Genomic DNA, 12621 nt, shown 5'->3' on the forward strand with positions numbered 1-12621 from the left:
ACCATGCCCAAAAAAGCCCTGTCTGAATAGGGTTGTCCCGCCACGTACATACAAATACAGAAAATGGGGAATATTATAGAAAGGACGCCTATCAAACGCCTATGTGTTTGTCCTCGATGTTTCGGAATAAAGTTCAATCTGTACTATGATTACTACCAATACAGATTAAAGTTCAGGAAATCTAAACGATTAAAATTCTTCTTTATCACAACAGAAATAAACGTTGCACTCCACAAAAATGCTACGACATGACTTCTAGCTTTCAACACATTTCAAAACGGCCTTTAATACTTTACAACGGGTCAGGCAACAGCTGTTTCTACTTAACGACCCACCTTAGTATCTACACGAAGGAAAGCCCCCCCCCCACACACACACCGCTACTTAAAAACAATTTTTGCGGCCAGTCTCAAATGACTTTTAAATGTAGGGGTGATATGGTAAAAATACGTGAATAATCACGGGCACGGACGTATAAAATTACATGCTGATAAAACAAAGGGAACCATGTGTTTTAGCTGCGAACGCGAAAAACCGACTGACCACAATACTCCTGCAAGAGGGATACCTCATTCACGGAGTAAATCACAAGCGTAAAACGAAATTTTTTTTGTTAAAATTTGCCATTTTTTAAACATATCTTTTCTAGGGAGCAACAAATAATTTCAATTTACTCTCGTATTTATTGCAGAGGTAAATGTCGCAATCAACAAAAAGGTTTTACAGTTTGCTCATATCAAAAAATAGGTGCAATACCTGATGAAATCCCACCACAAAATCTCCTTCACAATATATATTAACACTTCCAGGAAAATTAAAATCACTTTTCTGAGTTCAAAATTCTCCGATACATTTTTAAAGAGTGTAATCCGTTTCAATTTTCAGAATCGACAGTTGAAACGCCTGCGAACAACACCGGAAAGCGATGGCGCGGTGACCGCAGATGTGGTCCGGAGTTCCCTGCCCCGAATGCCGCTCCCGGGGAGTGTAACCCAGACTCCTGCTTCCCGTGCTGCTCTAAGCATGGATACTGCGGGAAGACCACTGATCACTGTAACTGTGCAGAATGTGTGAACTACGGACAGATTTACGGTCATTGTTTTTATAGATTTGTTACCACCTCTGTCATCACCACTGTATCTTTTTTAAACCTTTATTTGGTCGTGTATCCTAGAACAAACTATATACTAGGTAATTACCCCGGTTACGAGCATAATTTCTTTTTTCCTCGGATAGCATTTTACATTTAGCAGGCATAAATATACTGTTGTAACTATTAGCGACATGGCGACAATGTCCCTTTCAGTGCTTCACGTTGTCAAATATATTAAATGCACTAGTTCGGATTACCATGTAGGATTTTTCAATTAGTATAGGGTTACTCTAATTTTGAAGCAGAGAATTAGAATAATCATACTAAAGTAGCTTTCATAGATAACCCCACACATTCCTAAGTTTTGTTTATGTTTCCTTGTTTACTACTTTTCATTACTACTTTTCATTATTGTAGATAGTATTGTATCGTATTGTATTTTATTGTTTTGTTACCTAAGTTATTTCTTATTTATCCGATTTTTTTAAATTGTTAATCACGTTATGAAGGGAGGCCTCCTCATAATCATTTTTATACTTCCGGCCTCCCTGCACTGTTACATTTCATTTATATTTGCTTGTATTTGTATTGTTACATTTTGTTTTAAAGTGCGAAATAAACTGAAACTGAATATTCATCTGTAGGAGTTCAGCAGCAGACTCCAGCGTGGCGTGACCTGTCGGTCAGCTGGAGAGCCGATCTCCGCTGTGGGGACGGGTTTTCGGCACCTGGTGCTGAAGTTGCCGAGTGTAATCCTTACTCCTGTAACCCCTGCTGTTCTGGGAGGGGATGGTGCGGAAGCACTCGAGATCACTGTCGATGTCTGGACTGTGTGGACTACAGGTCTCAAGCGGGTAACAGAAATCATTTTATAAGACTTGTATAGTAAACAAGTCCCCTTACCCTGGATTACACTGCACGAAAAGTTGGATTTACCAAAGGCTGTAAATAAAGGTGATCTTTACTATGTACACAGTATCTGGCTTTACAATGGTAGTAAATAAAGGTCAATTGCAGCAATTTCCTTTACAACCCTTGTTAAGTCCCGTGTTACCTTACTTGACATTTATTTATTGCTATTGTAAAGTTCAGAATTGTTTATTGAAAAAAACAAATTTTACTGGTATTGGCAAATCTAAGTTTTCGTGTAGTGTTACATAAACGAACGGAGCCTATTTGAACCCATTATGGCCTCCCGGCTTCAGGGGCTCGATCAGCTGATTGGGAAAAATTCCATGGCAAAGTGACAAATTAAAAAAGTATATAGGAAATTTCGTCACATATGAGGGGACCTATTATCTACATTATCAAACCCATGGGCTTTAGAAATATTGATGTTACTAATTTCCATATTTTTCAGTGTGCCATTTTCCATTTACGTACGAAGGAAAAAGCTACAATAACTGTACCAACGTCGACCATGACCGTCCCTGGTGTTCTTTAACTGAGGTCTACGTGGGCAAATTTAAAAACTGTGACCTGGGTAAGTTCGTGATCACGAAGAAATGTTAGGGGAAAATGCCGTGGCAAAGTGACAAAGTAAAAACATAGGCAATTCTGTAATCCGCGCGTTCTGTAGCGTCCTGTGAGTCGATTTACAACCCCTCGCGCCGTGGACGATTACAAAAATTTTAGTGGTAGATTTTCTTTATACAAGGTTTGTGTCTTCCTGCCAGCATCAGTAATTTCAGCTGGAAAGTTATTTCAATGTTACTATCCTCCAATTTCCAATTTATTCATTAATTTTGGAGTAATTTTTTAGAGAGAGAGAGAGAGAGAGAGAGAGAAAGACAAATTAGGGCAAAGTGCTGGCGTTTTTTAGGTACAGGAACGGGTCGATAAACAGTTGCCATCCTCATGCCTTTTACTCATGCCTTATTTTTCAGACTGCCATTTTCCATTTACGTACGAAGGAAAAACCTACAATAACTGTACCAACGTCGACCATGACCGTCCCTGGTGTTCTTTAACTGAGGTCTACATTGGCAAATTTAAAAACTGTGACCTGAGTAAGTTAATAATCACGAAGAAATGTTCTTTCTACAAATGATATTCTGGTTGTGTGGGGCGTGGCCAGAACAACATGTGCATGCTTCTTCTCTCCATGTAACTTCTTTCCACCCGCAACTTTATTTACCTGTTTTGTCCTACATGGTCTCATGTACTCACGATCGAATCTTTAATGCGTGTTCAGTTTGTTTTTTTGCCGTTTGAATATTTTCTGTTTACTCTTTTGACTAACAAAAACCTTTTGATCCATTGTAGTGCGTTTTAAAAAGTGACGAAAGGGTCTCAGTTTGAGGCGATATTGCTTATAAGTTGCCACGAAATATCTTCAGATATTAACATGGATGAGGAGTGTAAGAAACTTGATCTGGAGTGAAAATTAATTTTAGCTTCGAGCCTTACTTCCGAGTATTCTTCGCGCCAAGTGTAATCCGCCCGTTTGACCCGTATTTAGTATAAACGTGTAAACTAAATCTGGTCATTTGTAACACAGCAACTACACCTAGAGCGACGATGGCGACCAGTGTTGCATCACTTACAACGACTACATCCGGAGTGACAAACACAGTAGAACTATCAACAACAACGACACCTGGAGTGACGGCCACGGCTGCACCAGACACAACAGCTACACCTGGAGTGACGGCCACGGCTGCACCAGACACAAAAGCTACACCTGGAGTGACGACCACGGCTGCACCAGGCACAACATCTACACCTGGAGTGGCAACCATGGCTGAACCAGACACAACAGCTACACCTGGAGTGACGACCACGGCTGCACCAGGCACAACAGCTACACCTGGAGTGACGACCACGGCTGCACCAGACACAACAGCTACACCTGGAGTGACGACCACGGCTGCACCAGACACAACAGCTACACCTGGAGTGACGACTAGCGGCTGCACCAGACACAACAGCTACACCTGGAGTGACGACCACGGCTGCACCAGGCACAACAGCTACACCTGGAATGACGACAGCGGCTGCATCAGGCGCAACATCTACACCTGGAGTGGTGACCACGGCTGAACCAGACACAACAGCTACACCTGGAGTGGCGACCACGGCTGAAACAGACACAACAGCTACACCTGGAGTGACGACAGCGGCTGCACCAGGCGCAACATCTACACCTGGAGTGACGACCACGACTGCGTCAGGCACACCAGCTACACCTGGAGTGACGACGACGGCTGCACTATCCACAACAACTTTTCGTGGAGTGGCGATTTTATCATCCAAAACAACTACACCTGGGGTGACGACCAGTGTTGCACCAGGCACAACAGCTACACTTGCACCGGTAGCTACACCTGAAGTTACAACCACGACCGCACTAGGTATTTCACAAATCTATCATAAATATCTTTAACCCTATCAAGACTGGGGGGGGGGGTGCTAAAATTGCCCGCGCCAAATTTGATGTCCAATAGCGTGTTAACAGCATGCGCTAGGGCCACCAAACTTTCCAAACATATTGCTTCAAAACACAATGAAATTTTCAGGCTTTTATATTGATTTGTAAAAAAATGTGTCCGAAAAAAAACGGGGCCAGGAAAAAAAGGAGCTTGTTACTAAACCCAGGCTAGCCTATTATATTATTTCCTCATCATTCCTGAAGCACATTTTCTTCTATTACGACAGGCTACTGTAAACATGAGGTTGTTGAGACTGAAGCCGGACAGGTGACTTTTCCACATACAGACGGTGGAAGTTTCTCCTACTCTGCTGAACGGTGTAACTCTGCAGAAAATGGTCAGTACTGGGCTATTTTTCAAATTTGTGATTCACCTGTACGTGTATTAAAAGGGTGGGTTCGGTACATGTATAATCCGGTAAAGAGATTAAAATTGGTACTTTTGCAAAGGAACGCATATTGCTTATTTCATAATCTGAGAAATATTTTCAGACCTTTACACCCCCTAATTTAGTACTGTTAGGAGCTAAGAACAAGAGTCCCACACCCTCAGATCTTCACCAGATTATTATTAACTTTTACGACTGACAAATTGTACATATATGTGAGTGATTATGCAAATGAGGTCATTTGCATGGATTATATCAATTGATTATGTACGACCTAAGGACGTTATATCATTGGTTCTACCCCACAGACAAGCCCCTGGCCACTCGTTTCTGTCGGGTTGCGACAGGTAGAACTGCAGTGTGGGACCAGCCGGTCGTCCTCATGTGTGAAACTGACTTATACAATCTGTCTCGGGTAGGTGTTACCCCCACAAACCATGATCATATATCACTGCACTAAACGTTAAATTTACAAATGGTGAACAATGCAATTTCACCGAGTTGGGTAATTAGTAATTAGTAGACAATACTCGACTTCAAGATGGTAGTATGTGCAATTACTGGACTTGGACTTTATTTACTACCATTATAACGTCTGGTACAAAATAAACATTGCCTAGCTTTACTGGTATTTACTACCGTTGGATGATCTAACTTTACGTGCAGTGGTAAACACACTACTTGATATTGTATTTGATTGCATAGTATAAGAGCTATAATGTTCTTAAACCAGAATTCGGAGATTTAATACCTCCATGAAATATATGAGTTTTGTAAATGTTTTTTACACACTCAGTATACTACAGAACAGAACAAATTAGACAGGCTTTTGTTTTCAAACACACAGCTAATACAGTAGCACCTTTGGCCTGGCCTGAAATATGTAGGTCAGCCTATTCCAGAGGAAGAACCTCATTAATCAAACCGGCGCGCTGACCGCCATGGTATTTTGTTGCACAACCGGCACATCTATTTTCCCTGCCTTACAAAACCGGAAGTTCTGCTGCGGTACCAAGATCAGCCACCAGGAGGCCCAGAGTTGACCTTGACCTTTGGCTTTCTAAGACCTACCAGCATACCAAATATCATCACAATTCATAAAGTTATGCTGACTACAAATGTGTGGAAACACACAGTCACACACACAAATATACACACACACACACACACACAGACGAGCCAAAAACAATACCTCCATTTTTCATGAAGTTAAAAAGTACGCGTTGATGTGACAACTCAGAGAAGTACAACATATGTAACGGTTCCTAGTGAATTCTTTCATCAGTGACAACTTTTGGAAGGATAATGGTACTAACCTCCAAATTTTCGATGGCTATCAGTCCATCTTGTTCATGGAGTGGCCTAGTCTCGCGAGAGTGCGAGACTAGGCCCGAGAGCGCGAGACTAGGCCCGAGACTTGCATCGGTCTGTCGGGTCCCACCTTCCGCTGCCTCCCTCCGAAGTAAGGGTAAGTAAGTCTTGGGGAGTTCCCAACCTTCTGTCCGGTTTAGCTTGGCACCCTCCAACTGTATGTGCACCGCTTCCTTAATCTTCCTGTGTGGGTTACGAGACTCTTGGTCTATGATTTCAATGATGTCAGAGATGGGCCTGGTAGTGATGTTGTCACCAGCCTGGAGTTGGTGTTGACTTAACGCTGATTTGAAGTCTTTCTGATGTAATGACTTTTGGTGTTCAGAAGTCCTTTCCCCCAGTGACCGCTCAGTTTCACCCACGTAAACCTCCCCGCACTCTTCACACTTGATCTTGTAGATCACACCGCACTTCTCACTCGGTGCTAGAGGGTCATTGGGTCTGACAAGGGCATTACGTAAGGTGAAGCCCGGTTTGGAGTACAGGCTCACATTATGTTTGGCATATACGCGTTTCAACCTCTCTGTAACTCCATGTATGTAGGGTAGTACCAAGTAACTCGCTGGGAGTTGTTCTTGTTTTCCGGAAGTTGGTGAGCTCCTCCTACTGGTGGTTAGCACTACGTACTTTCAGTACAACGATGTTATCTACGAACAGACCTTTGGCATGGCGATGGGTTCTCCATTGTCCCCTGTGTTAGCGAACCTGTTCATAGAGGAGTTCGAGAGGAAAGCTCTACACACTGCTCCTCACCGCCCCAAGTTCTGGGGGAGGTATGTAGACGACACGGGCGTTGTGAACAGACAGGAACATGAACAGGAACTCTTTGATCACATTAACACACAACATGACAGTATCAAGTTCACCATTGAGAGGGAACAAAACAACCGTCTCCCCATGCTTGATGTCATGATGGTCAGGAATCCAGACAACACCATCACTACAGATGTGTTCCGAAAGGAAACCCACACCGACCACTATTTGCAGTGGTCCTCCAACCACCCGGTGCAACAGAAGCTTGGGATAGTTAGGACTCTCATGCACAGAGCCAACACCCTTATAGAAGATCACGCTTTGAGAGAGGCCGAAAAGGAAAAAGTCAGAGTAGCCCTCAGACACTGTGGATACCCAGAATGGGCCCTGAGGGAGGTGGATAACAACTCCAGAAAGGGCAAGAGTAACAAGGAACAGAGTAACACCGCAAAACAAGAAAAACTCCCAGCGAGTTACTTGGTACTACCCTACATACATGGAGTTACAGAGAGGTTGAAACGCGTATATGCCAAACATAATGTGAGCCTGTACTCCAAACCGGGCTTCACCTTACGTAATGCCCTTGTCAGACCCAATGACCCTCTAGCACCGAGTGAGAAGTGCGGTGTGATCTACAAGATCAAGTTTGAAGAGTGCGGGGAGGTTTACGTGGGTGAAACTGAGCGGTCACTGGGGGAAAGGACTTCTGAACACCAAAAGTCATTACATCAGAAAGACTTCAAATCAGCGTTAAGTCAACACCAACTCCAGGCTGGTCACAACATCACTACCAGGCCCATCTCTGACATTATTGAAATCATAGACCAAGAGTCTCGTAACCCACACAGGAAGATTAAGGAAGCGGTGCACATACAGTTGGAGGGTGCCAAGCTAAACCGGACAGAAGGTTGGGAACTCCCCAAGACTTACTTACCCTTACTTCGGAGGGAGGCAGCGGGGGGTGGGACCCGACAGACCGATGCAAGTCTCGGGCCTTGTCTCGCGCTCTCGCGAGATTAGGCCACTCCGTGAACAAGATGGACTGATAGCCATCGAAAATTTGGAGGTTAGTACCATTATCCTTCCAAAAGTTGTCACTGATGAAAGAATTCAATAGGAACTGTATCTCTACGTGACAAATGAATCTCTTCAACAACATATGTAACATATTTATTTACTTTTAAATGTGTTTTATGGCTAAATGAGAACGGTAAAAGTTATGGAACGATATTGGATAAGGGTAAATTGTCGCACTTACCTTTGGTACTGCAGCGGTTTTTATATCTCTTCCAGATCGTTGTTAACAATGAGATAGCTCTCTCAGTGGCAACGGAACTGCAGGTCATCACAAGTCAGGCCGAAACTCTCTCGTCTAGTGATGTCACAGAAATCATCAAGATCGTACAGAAAATAGTCATCGGCAATGCCACAGAGCAGGTGATATTTCACTCTTCATTTTAAATATTCTTCTTTAAGTCATTCCTTAATTATCATCAACATGCAATGGGTTCTACATTTGCGGCTGTAGAAACAACTTTCAGTTGCAATTTCTATCAGCCTTTTTATAATTTTTCCACGCTAAACATAAATTACTGGGCTTGGACTTCATGTACTTTCATTGAAGATACGCTTTCCTTTGTTCTTTGGATCTCTGAACAGTTTTAGTATTTTTTGTTGCTTTTGACGAAGCATTGTTTGTCATGCTGGTGTAAATAGTGTTTTTCTTTGGAGCCTTTTTTAGAGGCATCGATACGCTGGCACCATCCGGTAGTGCATTCCTTGTTTGTTTGCTTCGCATAGCCGGTAAAGCGCGTAGGTGTTACACATTAGTTTTGTTCATGTAAATAAAAGCTGCGTAATACCGGACTTTAAGGTTTGAACCACTCACACCGGTCAGGTCCCCTACTCTTTACGATAAGTGCGGTGCGTTCTTTAACGTGCATAGGGTGTGGCTCTTCCCAAACACGGGACCTCCATTTAGCGTCCTATCAGAGGGACATCCCTAACCGAAGTTTCCACCAGAGTTAAATGAGGAAAGTCGTGTAAAGTGCCTTTTCCTAAGGACACACGATCGGTGACATGGGTAGGATTGGGCTGGGACCTTTTGGTCCTGAGCCGAACGCTACCGTTACACCATACGACCCTACCATTCCTAAATGTGATCGCGCTCCCTTTGCAGACTCCGTCGAGCTTTTCTTCAGGATACCATCAGATTGCATTATAGACATGAACAATCTGATATCTACCAGGATTTAATTGTTTAAAGTTAAAAGTTTTGGTCCAACACAAAATATTCACATAGGGCCATCGACCAGTCACTCTGGTCTTCCTCAGTAGACTGACCCAGTGAAGCTTGCCACGTGGCTTCTTTGAAGTGTGAGTGACTGTGACGTCAACACTGGGTCAAATGTATCTGGTAGACGATGTCGGCCACCGTCGCGGTTCAATGAATGGTGATGGGCCGGCCCTGATGTATATGGCTTCGGAGGTTCCTTCACCCCTCTCAAGAAATAGTCTTGTTCAGTGTCTAAAATCCTTACAGTGTCAAGTGAAACAAAGTGTCCGGGTGACTCTATGTAGATGTGTTGTGACACCTCTGAACTGTTATATGTTATCTAATTGGATCTAATTGTTAAGCGAGTTCTGACTGTATATGCATAAACAATTAAAACAATAAAAGTAGTAATCAGAACCTGATCACGTAGCTGTAAAAAATGTTGCTTTCTGTAACGAAGGCTTTTTTTATCCTGGCATAGATTGGAGACTCCATTCTGACAACTGTAGAAAACCTGTTAAAAGTCAACGCCACGGTTCTTCAGCAGAGTCAACAGGAAATGAGAGGTCCAACCAGGTAACGCGTGTTACATTAACCCTTTTCAGCCGGGGGGGTGGGGGGTGGGGGGGTGGTCCGCGCCAACTTTCATGTCAGATAAACGGCTGCGCTAGAAACGTCAAATTTTGTGGCAACGGGGTTATGCTTAATTCAACTTCCTTTTTAACATTAATAACATCTTATATAAGTCTATATAATTTCTATCATTGAATATTCATATTTTATGCTTATTTGATGACGTCATCGGTCAAAATACATGATGGTGGACCATATAATTAGCGTTTGTGTAGCCATGTTTTTTCACTAATTTTTCGTCTCAATTCCGTGTTTTTTTTCACATAAAACGTCAATATGAGCATCTTAAGTCCATTTCCGTTGCGTTTTGAGGCAATATCTTTTTACGGAAAAAACAATTGTTAACCGTTTTACCCCCCCCCCCCAAAATAATATAAATGACATCATGATGACGTCATATGACGTCATGATTACACAAAAATTGTTATCATGAATTAATTTCACTACTACACCATTCTGAAAATTTGGTGGCCCTACGATAAGTGGCTGTTGAGTTACAGGGGGCCTCAAAAGCCCCCCCCCATCTGAGCATGTCCAAAAAGCCCGGTCTGAATAGGGTTGAACCACATGTACTTTACCTATTTCACGTCTGTATATTTGCACTTTGGTGTAACATATCAGCATCTGTGACATCTGCATGTAACTGCCCTGTGCCGTATCAGCTGCTTTCGTATTTGTGTTGCGCAGCGAGCAGAAGCAGTAATATATCAGCTTTTATCTTGAAAGTTCATCTGTGTTGGTAGAAATCATTATGGATCAAGTTTAAACTGTAATATCCAATTACAACTTAAACTTGCTTTATGATATCAGCTTTTGTTTTTAAATTGTATAACAGGTTTGGCATATGAAGTACTATCCAAATACTAGTATAAATTGCAATCTTAAGATGTTAGACAGCATCTTACCTCACTTTTTTTAGAGCCGTCCAGGCATTGGAGACATTTGCTGACACGGTTATACTGACAACAGATACATACACCGCCGTGCGACCAGGGGTAGCACTGCAGGCAACTGACATCAGTCCAGAAGAGTTGGACAAGGGACACGGTAAGCAAAAACTGGACAGGATCCGATCATTGTTACGTCAATACACAAAATGTCTGTATTCGGAAATACAATGCCTGTATGTATGAATGCAGTAAAAGTATTTGTGTCATTCCCTCGATGTAACCTTTTTAAAGAATTTTTAAAGATATATCATATGTCATAAACATCTAAAACAGCCGAAATCAATCCTAACACATGATCCTGCCAATATACCCGAGACAAGTTGTGGGAGGGGTTTGGTCGTCATGTGGGAGACTAAACCTAACATAACCCTAATTGTAAGTCTAACCCTAGCCCTAAACAATGATCCCAACCCTAACCCTAGCTCTAATACCAACCCTAACCCAAGCACTAAACACCTGACCTCTCACGTATGTGGCAGCTCAAGGATTGGCTCAACACCGGACGTAGCGATTACAAATGTTTGTTTCGTTTGACCTTCAGTAATTCCGATCAGCGTATATGTGGGAAGTCAAAACGTCACCAGTGGGTGAATAATGTTCTCACACCAGGTCTTTGTCGGGGTGGGTCAGTAACTCTTAATTGTATAAATCACACGAGTGTTTTGGTTTTGTTTTTAAACTTTGTTACTTTTCTAAGGATTCGCCTTCTTTCTGAGTGGAAACGACTCTACCAGCTTGACAGAAGGCAACGTTACAAGCTTCACTACGGAGGATGGAGGTGTCATTCAGCAAACTGCTGACGTCTCTATCTTGTTACCTCCTAACCTCTCGAGCATGATAGAGATAAAAAACATGTCAGGTATTTGCTGCTGGATAGGTTTATAGCTTTAGAACAATAAAGCAACTTATGCATTATTTCCGCTCCATTCAATTCTGTTCTACCTTAGCCTAATGTACTATCTAGCTGATGAAAATCCTACCTTTACGCACATCTTAACGCACGTATATATTCGTTTCATCACTCACTGTGTACCTTTAAGCATATTTTCGAACGTGTGCTTAAAGATAAAAATTCATGTAGTTAATTTGTACCCTCCTGGCGGACCACACAACTTATGGATGGACTTGTTAGATTCGTCGATGAAGGTTAGACATCCAGGTTATACGATACGCCAAAAAGCAGTTAGTCAAGCAACTGGATATGATTTTTTTATGGACTTGTTAGATATTTGGCATGCGGATAAGTGTTAGGAGAAGGGAAGATTATGGTCTCCTAGGCTGGTTTTGGTTATGCAGAAGAGAATTTGGTGGTGACATCTGATGCTCTGGACAGATTATATCAAATGAGAGTTTCTTTTGCTTCCTTCTCAGAAGTCCGTCTGAGTTACACTCTCTACAACAGCAGCAAGCTGTTCGTTCAGCCTTCCCAGGGTGCCGTGGGGCCTTCCCAGGGTGCCGTGGGGCCTTCCCAGGGTTCCGTGGCAACCCGCATCATCGGCGGCAGAATCGCTGGGAGGCGTGTCAAGAATCTGCCCGAACCGGTTATCATCACGTTTGCACCCCTACAGGTAATACCGTATTCTAACTCCGGACGCCTCTTCTCATCGTGTTCCTTCTGCTTAAATGATCTTCTGCGCTGAGATACTTCTTTTGTTGGATTAACGGGGGATACCTTGTATATACACACACATATATATATATATATATATATATATATATATATATAT

General features: G+C 42.6%; 2 protein-coding genes across 2 annotated transcripts in view; both read left to right on the forward strand.

Moving 5' to 3' along the window:
* The first annotated feature begins 3613 nt into the window (after positions 1-3613).
* Positions 3614-4135, forward strand: LOC109461645 (mucin-1-like). The gene has a single exon (XM_019758027.1). It carries the CDS (start codon positions 3614-3616, stop codon positions 4133-4135), a length of 522 nt encoding a protein of 173 aa, XP_019613586.1.
* Positions 4136-6949: 2814 nt separating this feature from the next.
* Positions 6950-12621, forward strand: part of LOC109461646 (adhesion G-protein coupled receptor G7-like) — a 10751-nt gene continuing 5079 nt past the window's right edge. Inside the window, exons 1-6 of the mRNA XM_019758028.1 lie at positions 6950-7705; positions 8330-8473; positions 9793-9887; positions 10864-10991; positions 11592-11753; positions 12266-12462. Coding sequence (XP_019613587.1) covers positions 6950-7705; positions 8330-8473; positions 9793-9887; positions 10864-10991; positions 11592-11753; positions 12266-12462 — 1482 coding nt within the window. The remainder of the gene's footprint in view (positions 7706-8329; positions 8474-9792; positions 9888-10863; positions 10992-11591; positions 11754-12265; positions 12463-12621) is intronic.

This window comes from Branchiostoma belcheri, unplaced genomic scaffold (assembly GCF_001625305.1).
Source record: "Branchiostoma belcheri isolate BF01 breed outbred unplaced genomic scaffold, Haploidv18h27 scaffold95, whole genome shotgun sequence".
Taxonomy (NCBI): Eukaryota; Metazoa; Chordata; class Leptocardii; order Amphioxiformes; family Branchiostomatidae; genus Branchiostoma; species Branchiostoma belcheri.